General features: G+C 37.8%; 1 protein-coding gene across 2 annotated transcripts in view; it reads right to left on the bottom strand.

Annotated features, from left to right (window-relative positions):
* Positions 1–20,985, bottom strand: part of Tdrd3 (tudor domain containing 3) — a 127,391-nt gene that overhangs the window by 82,371 nt on the left and 24,035 nt on the right. The window contains exons 2-3 of one of the 2 annotated variants that reach the window (XM_031362436.1): positions 13,642–13,726; positions 12,089–12,154 (exon numbers count right to left, since the gene is read on the bottom strand). In XM_031362436.1, the coding sequence (XP_031218296.1) occupies positions 12,089–12,154; positions 13,642–13,726 (151 nt within the window). Of the gene's footprint in view, positions 1–12,088; positions 12,155–13,641; positions 13,727–20,985 lie in introns of those variants that run through there. The other variant, XM_031362437.1, reaches the window with a different exon arrangement.

The raw sequence follows: 20,985 nt of genomic DNA, 5'->3' as shown, positions 1-20,985 counted from the left end.
CCCAGCAAAACTCTCAATTACCATAGATGGAGAAAACAAGATATTCCATGACAAACCAAATTTACACAGTATCTTTCCACAAATCTATCCCTACAAAGGATAATAGATAGAAAATATCAAAATAAGGAGTGAAACTACACCCTAGAAGAAGCAAGAAAGTAATCTTTCAACAAATACACACAAAACTAATTCCACCTCTTACAACAAAAACAACAGGAAGTAACAATTACTCTTTCTTAATATCTTAATATGAAAATTAATATTGCCAACAAATCCTAATTGAAATCCAAAAATTTGAGGAATTAGAAATTTGTTGATTGTCATCCAATGGTCTCTCTAATTTGGTAATTGGTGAAAGAGGTCCAATATTGTACAGATTGTTCGTGACAGTGTCTTGCTGTGTACAACATAAGGGTCTTGAAATCTTCCTTCTCCTATCTCAGCCTCTCTATTAGTAGTATTGTTTATTTCATGTTTTTATACTATGCTATGGTTTTCAGAACAGCTTACATATTTCAAAAGTATTTATATACCCAAAAGAAAGGTAGACAATTAACTTGGGAGGTAGCTTGTAAGAGAACAACAAAGAGTGAGACTGAATGCTTTGCTAGATGTTTGTAACTCTTATATCAAGTTTAAAGATGAGGACTTTGTAAGTTACTCTTTCTCTGAGATGAATGCTTTTCCAAATTATCATAACCAATGAATCAAATTCTTACCCTCACCTAATGTCTGTGCCACCCTCCAAGCAGAACCATTGTTCATTAAAATAAGTTGGTGAATGACTTTATGGATAGACCATCTTATTACACACACCATTTCTGAAATGAATGTAACCTGTTTTCTGTGGGCTGAGAATGAAATCACTCACTCAAGTCAAATAGCTTTGACCATAGCAGGAAGTCTGTATCCAAAAATCATGGCTACAATTCATTCCTTGGCTCAGCAGAACTGTCAATTCTCAGCTTAGCTACCATGGAGGTAAAATCCTTTGGTGATGTGAGGGTCACTGAAGTACAGCCTTATTACAAGGAACTCCAATGTCTGAAAATTGTTCTTATTTTGGGCTTATACCACAGTAAGAGCCAAGATTTTAAGCTCTACTAAATACAAAACAAAAAAAACAAACAAAAAGACTTTTGTATATTTATGTTCATTTAAGAAAATACTAGTAGTGATATATTATTTTGAAATATACAGTTAATATGTTTGGAGTTATTTAAAATTTATATTGAGAAAAACATATGTACTTTCAGTATTGCTGTAGACAAGCATCTACATAAGACTGTTAAATTGATTGTTGTTTTATATCAAACAACTCTTATAATACTCATTCTTATTGGTATAATATTTTATAAATTTTTTAGAATATGACAAAAAAAGATATTGTAGGTATTGAAGGGGGAGTCTCGGGAGGAGTTGGGCACAAAAGGAAAACAAGAATGTGATTTAATTCTATTTACTTAAAATATGTTTTTAAATGTTAACAAATTCAGATAAATTGAAATCGTGTAACTTTTCTCATCATAATGCAATAAAAGTTAAAAAAAGAGAGAGAAAATAAAGTAAAAACTAAATAGAAAAAAAAATCAATGAAAATAGATCAAAGACCTTAACATAAAACATAAACTTGGAAACCACTAAAGAAACATAGCTGAAGGAACTTGAAGCACAGGACTAGACAGGGGTTTTTTGAAGAGAACTCCAATAGCACAAGGAAATAATCCCAAGAGCTTACAAGGGGACTGTGTGACCTTTAGGTCTTCTGCAAAACAAAACCAATAATCCCCAGAGTGAAGAGAGAACCAATGAAGGGAAACAAGATTGTCACCTGAGCATTGGACATGTAATTACATACATATGCACACATGTATATAACCACCAAAAGTAAGCACCAAAAAACCCATCATAAATAAATAGACAGTTCTCAAAGGAAAAATACAAATGTCCAATCAATAACTGAAAAGATGATTATCATTATTAGCCATTCAGGAAACAAAGAAACACAAATGGTCAATAAGTATGTTTAAAAGTATTCATTAACTATTTTCTTTAATAGTCTGATGCACTTAATCATCAAGGAAAAGCAAATTATAACTACTTTGAGATTCATGTCAGGAAACTCAAATTCCTGCCAGGCCGTGGTGGCACATGCCTTTAATCCCAGCTCTTGGGAGGCAGAGGCAGGTGGATTTGTTTCGAGGCCAACCTTGTATACAGAGTGAGTTTCCGGACAGCCAGGCCTACAAAAAGAAACCCTATCTTGAAAAACCAAAAGAAAAAACAAAGAAAAAGAATCTCAAATTCTTTTATTTATTATCAAGAAATCAAATACAACAATGCTGGTGAGGATAGAAGGGGAACGGAATGCACTGGCTCAGTGCTCGTGGGAATGTAATTTGTGCAACCCCTGTATGGCGGTTCCTCAAAAACCTGAAAGTGGAGCCACCTACCACAGGGCACTGCCACTCCACTCGGTATGTGTCCTAAGTTAGCAAAGCACAAGGATGGTTGCATAAGCAAGTGTATAGCTGCAGTATTTACAACAGGTAGAAAATGCAACCAGCCTAAGGGTCCATCAACAATGAACAGATAAAGAAAATAAAGTACACACCACAATGTAATTGTATGCAGCTGTAAAGGAAGTGCAATCATGGTGTTCACAGAAAAACTCATGCAACTGGAAATCATTATGTTAAACAAAGCAAGCCAGCCTGAGAAAGAAAAACCTCTCAAATACAGAATCTAAGTTTAAAAGTACACCTGTGTGTAAGAATGTGCGTATTTACATGTTTGGCTGGAGGTCATGAAACTAGCCATCTCGGGCTAATCCATAAAAATGTATTCTGTCTGTTTCTTCCAAATTCTAGGTTCAGTGGTTTCATGCTGTAGTTTAACAGACTTATTAAACTAAAGAGAGTGGTAAGTGCTCCACACTGAGGCTCTTTACTCTCTTCAGATGGGCAGTTTACCAGCTTTTGATTGGTACCATCACATCATATCCTATAAAGATGTCAACTGTCTTTGAGCTGATCTGCAGCTTCAGTAAAAATTCTAGCACACTTTAAGAGATTTAGTAATTTGATTCTAAAATTTATTGGGAGAAAAAATAATAACCTAAAGTAGGATATTGTATTTTACAACCATGAGTTCAGGACAAAAATTGGTAATTTCAAGTGTCATAAAGGTACCTTTCAAATAGATCCTGTATACTCTACTGAAAGCAATATAAATGATGCAACTCTTTGTAATTTGGCATTATCTTATGAGAGGAAACTGGCTTAACTCTGTCATGCACTTATTCAGTCCCTGAGTCCATCTCTTATTATATGCTGCTTCTTAGAAGTAGCCTCTATTTTCAAAACTGATAAAAAAAAATAATAAAATAGCCATCAAAGGAATTGATACACATTTACTATAATTGCATACACAACCAAAATGTGTACTTAAAGTCAATGAACAAACTCAGAATTCATGCAGTTGTTTCTTAGTGTAGGAAGGGGTGGGGACAGAACGCCTGAGCAGAACCATTCAGATATTCTAGTGCTTACCTCAGAAGAAACTTCAGGGGGACCTACTTTAATATTAAACCTCAAAGATCCATAAATGTACACACATCAGTATTTTAAATAATTTATGTTTTAAAATTAATATTCTGGTCAGTGAAATGTCTTAATTGAAAAGCTAAATCTACAACCTACACAGAAAGAATCCACTCAAAGCCACAGCACAGAGTGAGTGTGATGCCGTGTTAGTAAAATCATTTCGAAAAGGGACAGTAATGGAAAAGCCACACTTAAAAGTACTTGGGAACTTCCCTTGCCACTATCAACAACCAACTAGATCAATAAGTTGATCATGTTGCAATAAGTGCATCATGGTGCAGCAGCCAGCATCGTGAGTATCCGAGCACACCAGTCCAGCGTACGGTTAGCACCTGATCTGGGCTCTGTGCTCATCGCCTCACTGCTCTGGACACAGCCTAGTCTGCTGCAGCTGCTCCAGCAGAGACCTAATCTTCCTGCTCTCTACGGGCCCTGCACTAACAAGGCTGAGGCAATGGCGTGCTATAGGGCACACCAAGAAAACATTAGGACATTTGTCTGCTTTCTCCCCTCTCCAAGTATCTTAGTGCATCTTAAAAAATTCCCCAAACTCAGAGACTTTAGGTTCCAGTAATTACAAACATCAACCACATGTATCTTCCATGCATAATTATCAGTCAAAAAGTTTGATGAGGCCCAATTTCTTATAATTCATATTATAAAAACAGCATATTCTATTTTAAAATAAAATATTGAATATGATATGTATATTGTTTTATGTACATCTATTAAATATATACACATATACTATATATACATGTATAATATACACATATATTTTAAGACCTTACCACAGGAATATGCATATATAGAGTATGTGTACTGTAAGGTTTTTTTTCCCAAGGATTTATTTTTATTTATGTGTACATGTGTTTGTGTACATGCAATTGCACACATATTCAGGTACTCATAGAGTCCAACTGAGGTTATCAGATCAAGGGAGCTGGAGTTACACTGGTGGCTATCAATCACCTCACATGGGTACTGGGAGCCAAACTCCAGGCCTCCGCAAAAGCAGCAAGAAGCATTAACTGTTGAGCCGTCAGCCCAGCCCGTGTACAATGTACTAATATTTCAAATATGCCTCCACAGTGGCATTATTCCATTCACAACTCATTCCAGAGTTTGAAAGTCAACAGTCTAGAGAGAAAAGCTACTACTACTATGAATAGTCCTCTTCTGACATAAAGTCTCACTTATGGAGTTCTTTGTGTCTTTCACTTTGCACGAATGTACACTCAAAACTGTTACAGTGCCACTGAAATGGCTAGGTGAGTAAGGTACTCATGAAGCATGAAGATCTGAGTTTAAGTCCTAAAGCCCACACGGTAAAAGGAGAGAACCAACTCCTAAAACCTGTCCTCTGACCTACACACACACACCCCTATTAAGTAAATAAATGAATAAATGGAATCATTTTTTACCTGCTTGAATAAAACAATATTTCTCGGAGTTAGGAAGACGGCTCAGTAGTTAAGAGTTCTGACTGCTCTTTCAGGGGACCTAGCTTAACTCCTAGCACCCACATAATGGCTAACAACCATCTGTAAGTTCCATTCCAGAAGAGCTACCACTCTCTTCTGCCCTCTATTGGCCCCATGAACATATGGGGTGCACAGACATACAAGCAGGCCAAACACCCACATATGTGAAACAAATAATAAGATAAATACCGCTGAACAGATAGCACATCTGTGACCCTAGCACCTTGGGAGGATAAGGCCCAGAGGGTCACAAAGATGAGGACACCCTCAGTTGCACAGGGTATTTCAAGCTGGTCTGGTATATGTATATGGCAAACCTCTCTCAAACAACAGTAAGAATAAAATAAACAAAAATGATTTTCCAATGCTATATTATAATTAACATGCAAAAAAATAAACCAGGAGCCAAAGTAGGAGCTTTATAGACATTGCTGAATTCACCTGTGGAATTACACAGTCCATCTTCTGTCTTCATGTAAATATACCTGACAGCCCAGGGAAAGACTGCCAGAGGTCATCAGCAACTGTGACACAGAAGCATGCACACATGGAGCTGCCTCACCCAAGCACGTTGGTCTTCTACTGTGACTTCTACAACTAACACTAAAAGAGGACAAGGCATACAGAGCAATGAGAATATCATTCTTTGAAGCCTCACTGAGCTCAAAAGGTCAGAAGATTAGGAGAGAGGTTGCACTTGATATGGAAACTGCAGACGATGTGACAGGTTGCCTACAGCTGAAGGACATTTGGGCGCTGCAGCAACAAAGGCCGAATTCACTGAGGTGGTAGTTCCTGCTTTAGTGGTTTTCCACGGACTGTACCGATAATAAAGACCAATCATTTAACATCAGAGATCCTCAAAGCCTCAAAGAAGAGAACAAAACAAGGTTTTGCTGAAAACAAGCTCTAAACAAGTTAAGATTTGATGTTCCAAAGATGGAGAAGGAATAGGTCAAAAACGTCTGTTTCTCAAGTGATACACAGAAAGACCAAACATACAGAGCATACAAAAAGTGACCATACGAACATATAGAAAGACCGTTTAAGTGAAGATAATAATGATGGTAATGTATTAATACAAAGAAAATGTATAGATTATAATGTGGTGGCATATTTACTATATGACTATAAAGTGTTTATCCTTTAGAAATGTTAAAGCCTTCCAAAAAATATCTTGAAGTCAGGCATGATGGTGCATGTCTTCAATCCCAGTACTGGGGAGGTAGAGGCAGGTGAATCTCTGAGTCAGGTATACACAGAGAAATCCTGTCTCAAAAAATAAAAAACAAACAAAAAACATCTTGAATAATCTCCGAACCTTGAAATTTCTGAACAACAAAAGCAAGAGTTATAAACAAGATGGCCCTCCCATGGCTTTGAGTAGTTCCAGCAACTGACCCAGGCTGGGAGCACGTGAAGGCCGCCCTCAGAGGTCCCACTTCCCACTCTGACTTACTGCTCCTGATAGAACTTACTTTTCATTTTATTTTGGTTTTTTACTTGTTCACTTTACATCCCTCTTACTGCTCCCATCCCTGTCACCCCCCTCCCACAATCCTTCCCCCAGCCTTCCTCCCCTTCTCCTTGAGCAGGTGAGGCCCTGGGTATCCCCACACCCTGCCACTTCCTTTCCCACTGAGCCCAGACAAGGCAGCCCAGCTAGTGGAAAAACACATCCCACTACAGACAAAGCTTTGGGGATATCCCCCGCTCCAGCTGCAGAACTTACACTTTTTTTTAAACATTTTTTTTAATTTATTATTATATCTAAGTATACTGTAGCTGTCTTCAGACACACCAGAAGAAAGTATCAGATCTCATTACAGGTGGTTGTGAGCCACCATGTGGTTGCTGGGACTTGAACTCAGGACCTTCGGAAAAGCAGTCAGTGCTCTTAACCGCTGAGCCATCTCTCCAGCCCCAGAACTTACGTTTTAAAGGGTTATGGTTGCTATTGTTATTTTAGTTTGTAGAATGTGGTATCTGTCTACATTTAGAAGAATTCAGACCAAGACAATAAGAAACTGCATCACTAAACCCTAGTAAATAAAACACAAATTCCTAATTTTATTCATTTTTCTGAAAAATACAAGAACATGCTTAATTTTAATAACTCACTAAATGAAACATTAATAAGCTATTGTTTATGACAGGCTACATTAACAAAGTAGAAAGAAAAGAGCTTTCGATTAAAACCTGAACCTGTTACCTGTTTTGTTTTGTCTTCTTTTTTCCTTAAAAATATTCACCCTCTAAACTTGAGAACTAGGTTGGTTCCTTCTGAATTTTAAGGCTAGGCAGCCATCTTGTGGCTCACGCTGGTACTGCTGAAGCTCAGAGCCAGTCACTTCAGCTTGCAAAACTGAAGCATTAAATCGGCTTCCCATTTTAAAAAGTCATATGCAACTGTCTGTACAAGGACTTACAATTTAAAAAGAAGTAACTCTGGAACATGATTGCTGTGTATCAATCTCTTTAAGGTTGAAACCTTGCATCCTGGAGGGCAGCTCAGGGGACTCCAGGTAAACCACCAAGCCAGCAGAGCTGAGACTAAGATTAATGAGGCCCTCCCTAGGTTGGGGAGGCAGTCAACTGCCTGGGAGGGGCTGCTGAGTCCTCACTTCTCTGAATGATGAGTCCAGGTGCTTGGAGAAGACTCTCCACCCTGCTGAGCCACCTGCAGGGCATGTGGAGAGCATGCTCACCCTGACTGGGGTGGACACATACACGATGGCACTGCCTTTGAGCCAACACTTGCTCCCTAGGCAACCCTCTCAGATACTTCTACAAGGAACCCCAATAAACTCCTTGGTTCACCTAACTGGATATTGTTACTTAGTAATTGTTACTTGATTGGTTGTTGGTTTATAGGGAACCAGCAACAAAGCAGAAGCAAATGGGACATTTGTATCCCTCTCTCCTGGACAGTCTTCCCTCAACAATCTGACATTCCCTGTTTCCTCCACAATTCACAAAGCCTTCAAACTAGGCTAGAGCTTATGATTACCAGGCCTACTTTGTTTTAAACATCTATGAAAATAACAAAAAATTAAAATTAAGTAGAGAAAAACATTAAATAATTATACTACATTTACATTATGACTATTTCCCATGGTCTCCAGCTTGTATACTACTAATTGCCCCAAGACTTCAGAATATCTAAGAAACAGAAACCCTGCCCTTAAAAAAAATCTCAGAAAAAAAGGTTATGTGAGATATAACATATTCCCCCTCCCTCCCTGCGTCTGCCCGCCCATCCATATGTGTGTCTGTCTGTCTGTCTGTCTGTCTGTGTGTGTCAGTCTGTCTTTCTGCCTGCCTGCCCAGTCTGCCTGCCTGCCTGCCTGCCTACCTCTCTGGGCCTCTCTCACACACACAACACACACACAAAATAAGACAACACACACAACACACACACACACACACACAGTCCAACATTTAGGGCCTGAATTGGGGCGAAAACCTATGGAACATGTAGCCTGGACTGGGAAAATTGTAGGAAAACCTCGGCCTGCCTTCTCACCACTTTTCCAGTCTCTACTTGAAATCTATGAAATTATGGTCAAACACATGGTACATAAAAACTTCAAAATAATGCCACAGATAGAATAAGAGGTAAAAGGCCCGCAGGGAAAATATCATATTAATTCCTAATAAAGTAATTTCACTTTTTGCAATTCTATATTCTCCCAAAATAATCAGTAATAATAACACTCACTACAACTTCAGTTGCAAAATCCAAATGAAGTATCTTTCTGAAGGCCAAGACATCTTGAAATGAGATTAAATTCATAGTAGACTATAGACCTACCATCTTTCTTACCTGATCACAAATCTACTAGCTCTCCATTCTCTTTTTAATCTGAAATTACCAAATCATGAAAGTGGTGTTATCTTAGTCTCACTAACTGTTAACAGCAACAACATAAACGGCGGCCTTTCGGGAGATGAAATGTAGCGTCCTCCCATCTCTCTCTAAAGAGAATTACTGCCCTGTCTGGATAGACTCCAGCACTGTGAGAGCCTCGAGCCTAGTGGCTTAGCTTCCAAAGGAGCTGGGGAAGACACTTAGGGGAGGCTTTTCAAAATAAATCACACACAACAAATGCAGGAAGTTCCTACAAAGATGGTGGCTGCCACTCCTCCTTGCTTCTAACTACTTGGGAAATTTTCCCCAATCCTCAAATGTCTTTGTCTCTCTCTGAAGTGGGAGCAACACAAACAGACTGGGAATTCAGTAGAATTAGTCAGAACAGGGCTTCAGGCCGTCTTTGATCCTATCACAAACATCAATCTGGCTCAAGGACATTTAGGACTAAATTCAGACAACAAAGATGAGTCCATTTGCTTGCTTCTTTCACTGAATTCTTTTGGAGAGCTTAGTAACAAGCAACCCTGCAGAGGTAATTAGGACTTATGCACTTTGAGATTTTAGAGACAAACATACCATTCTGAATACGATATGACAAATCTCTCATAATATGACAAAGTCACCATGTGCACTACACTACATTGAACATTTTAAGTTCGATATCATTTAATACTTCAATGGCATAAGGGAATAATATTTTAATAATACAAATATTAACCTCTGAAAAAGATTAAGTAACTTGCCAAGAATCACTATTATTATTAAATTTAATCATTATTACTAAATTCAATAACTCGAGACACAGGGTGTATGGATAAGCAAATGGCTGTACTCCTGCCTTCCTGGTACCATAATACCCTCCACGCCTAATCTGACTCATGGCTTCCCCACTTCTTACGACATATAATATAAACTTCCTTTTTAATGTTGGTTAAAATATTGTAAAGTTGCTTTCCACATCTGCTGTGTTTAAGAACTAACCATGAAATCTAGCTTGCTCTGTTCCCCCCTCATCCTCCTTTTGGCTTCTCACCTCCCTTACCAACCTTTCTTCCTTTCTTAATATAAAAGGTAAATTAGAGAGTATTATTCCATACTAAAATCCAGCAACTACACTTCACATCAGAAGCTGCTAGTGAAAGAAAAATATAATCAATAACAGAACATAAAAAGAATGACAGCAACTTCTATTCATTCTATATATAAATTAACATCATATTTAAGTATGTTTTACATAATAATTTACACAATGAAGTAAATAGCAGATTTGTAATTAAAATACCATACTTAGTAATATAGTCATATAGCTTACTTATAGATTAAGATAAAGCTTATTTTAAGCTAGAACTGTAACATATGTAATTTAGTGGTAGACTATATCCTTATAACAAACAGATACTATTAACATGATGAAATGTTAGGTAGTAAATCTTTGTAATAAAGGCACAAATAAAGTATAGTGAGTGGCTTTAATCTTCAATGCATACTAAAAGTATATCTCTTGAATATTTAGCCTAAATACAGCTGCATTTAAATACAGTATGTACAGTTCTAACTAATGGCCAACAAAATGAGTACAATCTATGTATCAGCTTTTAAATTTTCTATTAAACCAGTTTTCAAAACCTTTTCATTCCTGCTGTGAGTGGAATTGTATCTAGTCTCAGTAGCTGCTAGTAAAAGGGAAAATATAATCAATGAGGAAGAACAGAAAAAGAAACACCTAGAAATTCCTATTTCATGAAAAAGAGTCTTTAATCTAGTCATTCTATGTATACATTAGCATCACATTCAAGCATGTTTTAAGTGATAATATGTATCACAGAAGATTCCATGTTATAAAGTTTTGTTTATTGTTATTAACTGCCTTCAAAGGAAACCTTTAAAAATACTGCACACAACTTTAGAAGCAAAACTCTGCTCAGAAAGTGGCCAAGACAAAGAATGTCTCCATCTGCTGGTGAGCTCAAGGCAGCAGCAAGGTGAGCTCTGAGCCTTAAGGACACAGTGACAACAGGCAAACAAACACGACTACAGAGAGCTCTCATTGTCTTAACCCAACTAGTATAGAGAGGGCATGGACTCCTGTGTAACTACTGTCCATCAGAGCTCTCCACAGCCGCCACCCAGCCTGCAGTTATAATGTGGAGTTTTTCCTAAGCATGTTCCCACCCAAGGCCAGCATCTCCTAAAAGAAGATCAAAAGGCAAATTATCAGGTATCATCTTCATGCTATGGACTGGACACTCAGGCAGGGGTAAGGAAAGTTCAGAGACCAAGTCAAATCCAGCAGAAAACTGTATCTAAGAACAACTATTTCTGTAACAAAAAGTAAAAAATAGAAACAAATTGGAGAGGACTTTGTAAAAACACACTAACAATCAGAAAACAATACTTGAAATTAACAATAAGGAAAAGATCCAAGATAAATGGGAAAAAAACTGTGGCAGTGACAAATGTAAAAGAATTCTCGTGAGGAAAGTTCCGCCCTGCTCTCCACTCCCTCTGGGGAATGCAGAGAAGACACTGGAGACTAGAACAGGCAAGAAACTAGACTAAGATTCATACAAGATCAACAGCATAGTTGAAATTCTTTACTAAGATATTATACATTTATTTTCAAATTAAAAAAAAACAACAGAAATGTGCAGGAAGTTTCATCCCTAACTGATTATTTTTAGAAGGTATTCCTGTATTTAAAAATGAGGCCACTTAGAAAATCCATAAGAACACCTGTATGTGAAGCACACAATGACAACAGACCCAAACATGAGTCTTTGCCAAACTAATAACCTCACACCATATGCTTTCACATTCATAAAGGACTGAGTAAACTTAGTGACAGTTTACAAAGGAAGCTACAACCCAAACAGAAAAGACAACTTGTTGGGCACTTTAATAATGTGGCAAGAGTTACATGCCAAGCTAATACACCATATTCATAATTTCTGAATCAAGTTTTTTAGCATTATAAATTCACCAGAATTTTACTTTTAATAATGTTCAACATGTGAAGCGAAACAGCATCGTAAGTCTGAGACCATCCAGCCTGTCTGCCAGGTAACTGAGTGCACATTCCACCTTGTTATGGCTGCCAGCAGAGCGAGAGCCGGCCTCCTCTTTACCTTTTCTACCTTTCCACCGTTGATGTCACTGGGAAGGAACTTCTTGCCAATTGTTCTCAAATCTGTCTAAAATAAATATTTTATTATTAAAATAGAATTATAGAAAAGTAAAACTAAATTCAGGCTTATGATCAAAAGAAAGTATTTCAGGTTTGTGGAACAAAAACTAAGCAAACATCTTTAACTAGTTATAAAACACACAGTCACTCTTTTCAAATCAGCTGGTGGCATCTGTGCATTGCTCCAGTAAACAAACAGTAGAGGCAGAAGCGTCGTGTTTCTTGGTTACTCTTCTACTTTAGTCACTCTTCTCCATTAAAATCCCCAACAAACTACATCATTACGTCTTACTGAAAACTAATCCATAGTCTAAATGATAGCTCTGGACTACAATAAACCCATATATGTTTTAATGACCCAATCCCATAAAGTCTTAACGTCCAGAGCCAGCAGCTCCAGCGTCCACAGGAGAGCAAAGCAAAGGGAGCACCAAGGAACGGAGCCGCTGGGACAGCACAGCAGCAGCTCCTGCAGTAAAGCTATCTCCCTGCTTATGTAAACTACAGCGAGAGAAAATGCTGAGGAAACAGCTAGGAAAAAGCAGAAATACGTGCAATTCAGCAAACCATCACACACAATAAATAAAGCACAGAGGCTGCTTAGCAGGGGATAGTAGCATCCTGACTTGTGACAAGTCTACACAGTCCACACACAAAGGGGGGCTCTTCAGGACTATGGGCTGTCTTCAAAATGAAAACCTACGATCACGTGGAAGGTCATTCTATGGACTATGGATCTCAAGAGAGCTAATAGACTGTCTTTTATACTTACTAAACACTAACAGTGTGCAACAAATTAAGACTGCACTTAATTTTTTTCTGAATAATTCAAATATTTGAACCTAAAACACATGCAAGATTTCAATGCTATTTCTTAATTTTTTATTTTCTTACTTTACAAATGAAAACAGTAAGACTTGTCCTTTTCAAGACAAAAATCTGAGCATAGACGAAACATCTAGAGAGGAGATATGGAGAGTGGAGCAGGCTCAGTGCTTGAGAGCACTTGCAGCTCTTGCAGAGGGCTCAGCCTAGGTGCCAGCACCCTTACAGTGCCTCCCAAGGACCTGAGGTGCAGCAATCTCAACTGACTTCCCAAGGGACCAGCGACACATTCATACATGCATGGAAACTACTCATACACATACGGTAAAATAAATAGTTTGAAAATAAATTAAGGCTACAGCTAATCTAATGCAAACCAAATGGCACACTGTTTTAAAAATTGTCAGTTCTTACTATTATGAAACTACTAAAAAATATGGATTCTACAACTAGTCAACTTTTTCATTTTCATTGTAGTACATATAATATTTACAACTAGCTAATATAAGGTCATAACTTCAATAAATATCTCTATAACTTAAAGGGAAAAAAATTAAAGATTTCCTCTATGTTATTTACTTATCATAAAACATAGTTTATGATGAATTTTTCATTGATATAGCTTTAAATTTTAAAAATGTCTAATTAAAGTTAATAAACTTAACCTACATTGAGAGCAATCAGGATGATGTCATTTATATTGACTTTCCCAGGAGAGCTTGTACAAGCTTCAATGCCTTCATCTGAAAGATACCTGTTAAAATAAAATAAACAGCTTAATATTATCTAAACTTAATATTAAGCAAAATCTTATAATATCCAGCTTTATTTTCTATTTAATACTAAGAGTGAAACATCCTAGTCTGTATACTATTCTCATACAAATAGTATATATACATATATATTTCCCCTTAATGGGATATTATATAAAAATAAAATTATCCATATGATTTATAGGAAACACCACAGAATTCCAGGTCTGTCTGTGATGCTCTATCTTAATTTCAGTAGAAATGCCACATTATATGAGTTTAATCCGCTTACAAAATTTTCAAAATGGTTAAAAAAAAAAACAGATGAACAAAAGGTTCCTTGGAATTGTCTTCTTCCGGGAAGAGCACACTGATTGATCATCCAATACCAAATAGTCAGTTTTTACAAGTAACACTATACAGAGCAGTTTATTTATGCATTTAAGAATATATAGGCATATACACATATGTATTGAACAATAATTAATGAAAATAGAGACCATTTATTTGCAAGAGAGTAAGGAGGGGTATATGGGAAGGTTTAGAGAAAGGAGAGAAGGGAAAACTATGTCATTATACTTTAATCTCAAAAAAAGAAAAGGAAAAAGGAAAAATGGATTGTTTTTAAATGCTTCCTGAGTTAGCAACAATGCACTTACAGACAGTCCTGCTAAGTCTAGTTTGATCCCCGTCACCCATGGGTATAAGAAGAGAGCCAATTCCCACAAGTTGTCCTCTGATCACCATGCTTGTACAGAGTACCCACACAAAAAAATAATTAAATTATTAGTGTCACTTAATTACCATTCCCAAGCGTTTTATGTAACTCAAAAATAAACATTTAAAATTAACAGTAAACTCCCAATTAGATGGAGACTCACAGAGCGGCAGAGCAGAAGGGTCACTACCACAACAGCCATCATCTCGAGTTCAGAGGCAGGCATGCCCAAACCCTGCAAACATCTGAACAGGCAGAAAGCCAGGGTAAGAGACAGGCTATTGTTTCAACCTCATGTGCTACACAGAGATAGTGGGGCTCACGAACACCCACTACACCCAGGATGATCAAAACAAAGCCACCTTGCCCTGATCTAGTCTCTGAAGCTGGTATAGGCAGCCATTACTCAGCTTCAGCATGAGGATAGGGGAGGCAGTTACTGTCTCATCTCATTTTCAGCCTTCATGTGTTTGTTAAGCCAAACAAAACAGGCTTCAGCTCACATAGGTCATGCACTCTGAGCTACAGAGGAGCTCACAGAGCTATCTACAGCAGCTCCTGCTCACCCGTGAGCTGTTTGTAGATGCGGTGTGACACTGTGTCTACTTCTTTAATAGTTGACAGTCACAGCTAACCTTTTCAGGTGAAAGTAGAAGATATTGTTTATGTCATTTTGTATGGCACAGGAAATTGAAGAACACAATCACACCTGCAACTAATGTCCTTACAAGCAGCTGTAAGCTGGAGGTGTCAATCACTTATGCTCGTGTTTTGTCAAGAGTTCACAAATTATATATACATATATATTCAATAAATATACACACATATAGGCACATATTGAATAGGTATATATGTGTTTATTTACATATACATATGTATCTCCACTGACTGAGATAATCAATGTCTACTTAAGTCTTAAGTGTAAAGTAAAACTTGAACTTCTAAAATAACAGGACAAAGTCTATTAGTACATACTGATAGCAAGTAGGCTTTAAAATACCAATGAGAAAAAAAGAGTAAAACCATCTTCTGAATTTACAGGGGCTCTGTCAACCAAGACACAGGAGCCTCGTGACAATGAAGCAGCAGCCTTGTATTCTCAATTAAATGTTATCGTGGGACTTATTGTTGCTTTGTATTTTGGCTTCTTGGGGGGTGGAGGAAGAGGGCTGGCAGAGGCATGTCTCTGAACTATACTGATTATTTGCTGCCACACTGAGTCACTAGCTCCTATATGATATGTAGATTTCAGATTAGAAATTTAATATGTAAATTCCTGCTGGAACAGGAAGATAAAGTAACTAAATTCCAATTATCCAAGCTTCTGTGGGCACAGCAGAGATATGAAATGTAAAAAATCCCTATGCTCACACTAGAACCACTTAATGCACTGAGATTACAGAAAGCAAAAGTTTCCACATTCCCTTGCACAGTATCAAAAGGAGCCTGCTCTGCTAGAGGCAGAGGACTCTGGGAACTTGACTTTTCAACTCTTATGTTTAATAAAACATTTTAAAGCATGTAAAATTTGGAAACTAAAAACCAAAAGTTGTTTTTGTTAAGGACTTTCTTTGAAGAGCTGACATTAACATGGCCTAATTATGAAGGCTGCACTACCAGAAAACACCACAAGATGGCAACCTCCTTTCACAAGTAAAATACTGCATTGCTGCTGGAAAGCAAGGCCTCAAATAAATGTTTTAAAGCAGGCTAGGACATTTCATTGTTGTTGTGGCTGTTGTTGCTGCCAGGAAATAAAGAGAAAATAAAATGGACTATTAGAATTTCTGAATTTTTGTTTGATATAAAAATCATTCAAGTTTAGAAAAAACTCCTTTGGTAGACATTCAAAGGCACAACTGATAAATAGTATATGAAAAGATATTTGTCTACTTTGTTTCTACATTTACCTTTTGGAAAGGCAGAAATTTGTGAATAAAGTGTGTGTGTGTGTGTGTGTGTGTGTGTAAGTATGTGTTGCATAAGTGCATGTGAGGGTCCAAGGTTGATATGGGATACCTTCCTCAAACACCACCTTAGCAGACATGGTACTGCACTGAACCTGGAGCTCACCTTCTCACTGACCTGGTAGTCAGCTGCTATGGTGCTAGCATGTCTGAATGCTAGGGTTACAGGCAGTCACATCTACACTACTTTTATGTCTATTTGGGGAAGCTCACTCTGGTGCTCATATTTGTACAGTGAGCACCTGATTTTGTTTCGATTTGTAATAGTTACAAAGATGCTTTCCCTTTTTTTTTTTTTTTTTTTTTGGATATTTTCTATTTTCTTTTTTTGGATATTTTCTATTTTCTTTATTTACATTTCAAATGTTATCCCCGTCCCCAACCACCCCCCAAACTCCCTATCCCATCCCCCTTCCCCCTGCCTCTAGAGTGTGTTCCCCCATCCACCTATCCCCTCCTCTCTGCCCTGACATTCCCCTACACTGCTCATCCAGCCTTCACAGGACCAAAGGCCTTTCCTCTGATGCCTGACAAGGCCATCCTCTGCCATGGGTCCCTCCATGTGTACTCTTTTGTTGGTGGTTTAATCTCTGGGAGCTCTGGGGGGTCTGGTTGGTTGATATTGTTGTTCTTCCTATGGGCTGCAAACCCATTCAGCTCCTTCAGTCCTTTCTCTAAATCCTTTACTGGAGACCCCTGGCTCAGTCCAATAGTTGGCTGCAAGCATCCGCCTCTATACTTCTCAGGCTCTGGCAGAGCCTCTCAGGAGACAGCTATATCAGGCTCCTGTCAGCATGCACTTCTTGGCATCCACAATAGTGTCTGAGTTTGGTGACTATATATGGGATGGATCTCCAGGTGGGGGATTCTCTGGATGGCTTTTCCTTCAGTCTCTGCTCCACACTCTGTCTCCATATTTCCTCCTGTGAGTATTTTGTTCCCACTTCTAAGACGGACTGAAGCATCCACACTTTGGTCTTCCTTCTTCTTGAGTTTCATGGTGTCTGTGAATTGTATTTTGGGTATTCAATGCAATCCCAATCAAAATTCCAACTCAATTCTTCATAGCATTAGAAAGAGCCATTTGCAAATACCTTTGGAATGACCAAAAAACTTAGTATTCGAAAACTATTCTCAACAATAAAAGAAATTCTGGGGGAATCACCATCCCTTACCTCAAGCTGTATTACAGAGCAATAGTGATTGAACTCTGTGTGGTATTGGTACAAAGACAGGCAGGAAGATCAATGGAATAGAACTAAAGACCTAGAAATGAACCCACATACTTGATCTTTGATAAAGGAGCTAAAACCACCCAGTAGGAAAAAAACAGCATTTTCAACAAATAGTGCTGGTTCAACTGGCGGTCAACATGTAGAAAAATGCAAATTGATCCATTCTTATCTCCCTGTACAAAGTTCAAGTCCAAGTGGATCAAGGACCTCCACATAAAACCAGATACACTGAATTTAATAGACGAGAAAGTGAGGAAAAGCCTAAAACACGGGGGCACAGGGGATATTTTCCTGAACAGGAACACCAATGGCTTATGCTCTAAGATCAACAATAGACAAATGGGACTTCATAAAATTGCAAAGCTTCTGAAAGGCAAAGGACACTATCAATAGGACAAAATGGCAACCAACAGAATGGGAAAAGATCTTTACCAATCCTATATCCAACAGAGGGCTAATATCCAATACATACTGAGAACTCAAGAAGTTAAGACTCCAGAGAACCAAATAACCCTATTAAAAAATGGGGTATAGAGCTAAACAAAGAATTCTAAACTGAGGAATATCAAGTGGCCAAGAAACACCTAGAGAAATATCCAACATCCTTAGTCGTCAAGGAAATGCAAATCAAAACAACCCTGAGATTCCACCTCACACCAGTCAGAATGGCTAGGATAAAAAACTCAGGTGACAGCAGATGCTGGAGAGGTTGTGGAGGAACCTTCCACAAGAGGAACATTCCTTCATTGCTGGTGGGATTGAAAGCTGGTACAACCACTCTGGAAATCAGTTTGGCGGTTCCTCTGGAAATTGGACATAGTACTACCAGAGGACCCAGCTATACCACTCCCAGGCATATACTCAGAAGTTACTCCAACATGTAATAAGGACACATGCTCCACTATGTTCATAGCAGCCTTATTTATAATAGCCAGAAACTGGAAACAACCCAGATGTCCCTCAACAGAGGAATGGATACGAAAATGTGGTACATGTACACAATGGAGTACTACTCAGCTAATAAAAACAATGAATTTATGAAATTCTTAGGGAAATGGATGGATCTAGAGAATATCATTCTGAGTGGGGTAACCCAATCACAAAAGAACACACATGGTATGCACTCTCTGATAAGTAGATATTAACAAAGATGCTTTCAATATTGTTTCAATAACTGTTACTCTCTGCCAGGCGGTGGTGGCGCTCGCCTTTAATCCCAGCACTTGGGAGGCAGAGGCAGGTGGATTTCTGAGTTCGAGGCCAGCCTGGTCTACAAAGTGAGTTCCAGGACAGCCAGGGCTACACAGAGAAACCCTGTCTTGGAAAAAAAAAAAAAAAACTGTTACTCTCTGATGCCAAAATAAAAATGACATCTGAAGATTAACTATATTAAACTATTTAAAATATTAAAACGCTTTCCATACCAAACCAACTCGTGAAGATTCTAACCCTGGAAGGTTTATTAGAACAGCTGAGCAAATAATAATTTTAAAATAATTCCTATAAAATTTTGTATTTGTTATATCACAAAAACCATAGTAAACAAGGCAATCTAACAATGATCTCTGACTCAAGTGTAGCTCTGGAGACCCTTCATTTTATACATGTGGCCACTAGAACTGGTAGGAAATTACTGTTGCAATAGAGGATCACAATCCAGTGGACTACATGATTTAATATGTCCATATAAATTTAACTGTGGGGAAAGTACTGATTCAATTAAATTTTAAGAATCAAGATCATCCCTTAGGATTTATTAGGGCTATTTTCTATTCAGTGTAAAATGCCTTATTGCTTCAAGTGTTCAATAAACTTGGCTGGTAGGTGTAAGCCTATAAATAATTTAATTTTTATTTTACTGGAGTGTACAATTGAGAGACTTTAAAATTTAAGTCTTTGGATTTTAAAATAAACTGGCTATTTTAAAGGACCTGAAATTTTAATGTATTTGAATTTGTAAAGATGGTGGTATTTTAAAAGTTATTTAATGTGAGATCTTGGGGATAAATAAGAAAGGAAAGGTTGCAGCTTAATTGTGGTGTGCTTACGTGTTAAGTTGACAAAGGGTCAGTTGTACTAGCTGGTTTTGTGTGTCAACTTGACACAAGTTAAGTCATCAGAGAGGAAGGAGTTTTAGTGATGTGAGATCCACTTGAAGGGCATTTTCTCAATTAGTATTCAGCTCATGGTGGGTGGTACCATCCCTGGGTTTATAAGAAAGCAGGCTGAGCAAGGCAGCCATAAGCAGCATCCCTCCATGGCCTCTGCATCAGCTCTGCCTCCAGGTTCTGCTATGCTAGAGTTCCTGTCCTGACTTCCTTCAGTGATGGATAGCAATGTGGAGTGTGAGCTAAATAAACCAATTCCTCCCCAACTTGCTTTTTAGGCATGGTTTTGTCAGAGAAGTAGAAACCCTAACTAAGACAGATAATACAGGAGGCAAATGAGTGAGGGGAAAGGCTAAAGAGGAGGGAAGGAGAAGGAACGGGGCAGTGGCAAGTATGTTTATCAAAGTATACCGGTAAAAAATTAAATGGATAAATGAAATTAAAATAAAAAAATAAAATGAATCTCTAGAAATTTTTAAAAGTGGGGGGAGGGTAGTGGTGGAAAACAAAGATGTATTTCAGGAAGCTGAATGGGGGAGAGGGAAGGGAAATACAGAACCATTAAAATCTTTATTCTTACAACGGTTCATTTTGTTAGCAAATTTTACTTCAATATATTACAATTTAAGTGGGAACAGTGAACTAATATAACTTCACAATTAAAAATTAACTCCTTCAGGGTTAGGTATAAACAGTTTCGGGGGCTGTAAACTATTCGGTCTTGTCAGACAATGTTGTTACTGTAAAAACATCATAAAATGCATTTGTAGAGGCCTGGGTTATATACCCTACTACACAACTAGGTTATACAGTATGTAGCTATGTGTAGTATGTGTATAAAATCATATGTATGTATGTGGTATGTGTTTGTGTGTGTGTGTGTGTGCACATGCGCGCATGCGTGCACGCAGAGGTGGAAGAGGCATTGAAAAGCCTACTGCTATAGGCTGAATTTCAAAATGTTTAATTCTGTTCTAGTGAAATCCATGTGGCATATCTCTATATTAAAAAGTCTTCGGGCACATTAGGAACAAAACAAAGATTAAATTAAGCAATGAAAAAATAGTGAAAATGGTAGGCAAGACAAATATGAGATATAGGAGGAGAATGACTCTTCAACACAATAACTGTTTTATAATAATAGGATACCATAAAATAATAAATAGTAAACATAAAAACTCAGAACCATTTATCATTACCAACTACCAATTACTTAGCAGTATATACAATTGT

The sequence above is a fragment of the Mastomys coucha genome, unplaced genomic scaffold (genome assembly GCF_008632895.1).
Source record: "Mastomys coucha isolate ucsf_1 unplaced genomic scaffold, UCSF_Mcou_1 pScaffold9, whole genome shotgun sequence".
Classification (NCBI taxonomy): domain Eukaryota; kingdom Metazoa; phylum Chordata; class Mammalia; order Rodentia; family Muridae; genus Mastomys; species Mastomys coucha.
This window is presented reverse-complemented; position numbering and strand designations above follow the sequence as displayed.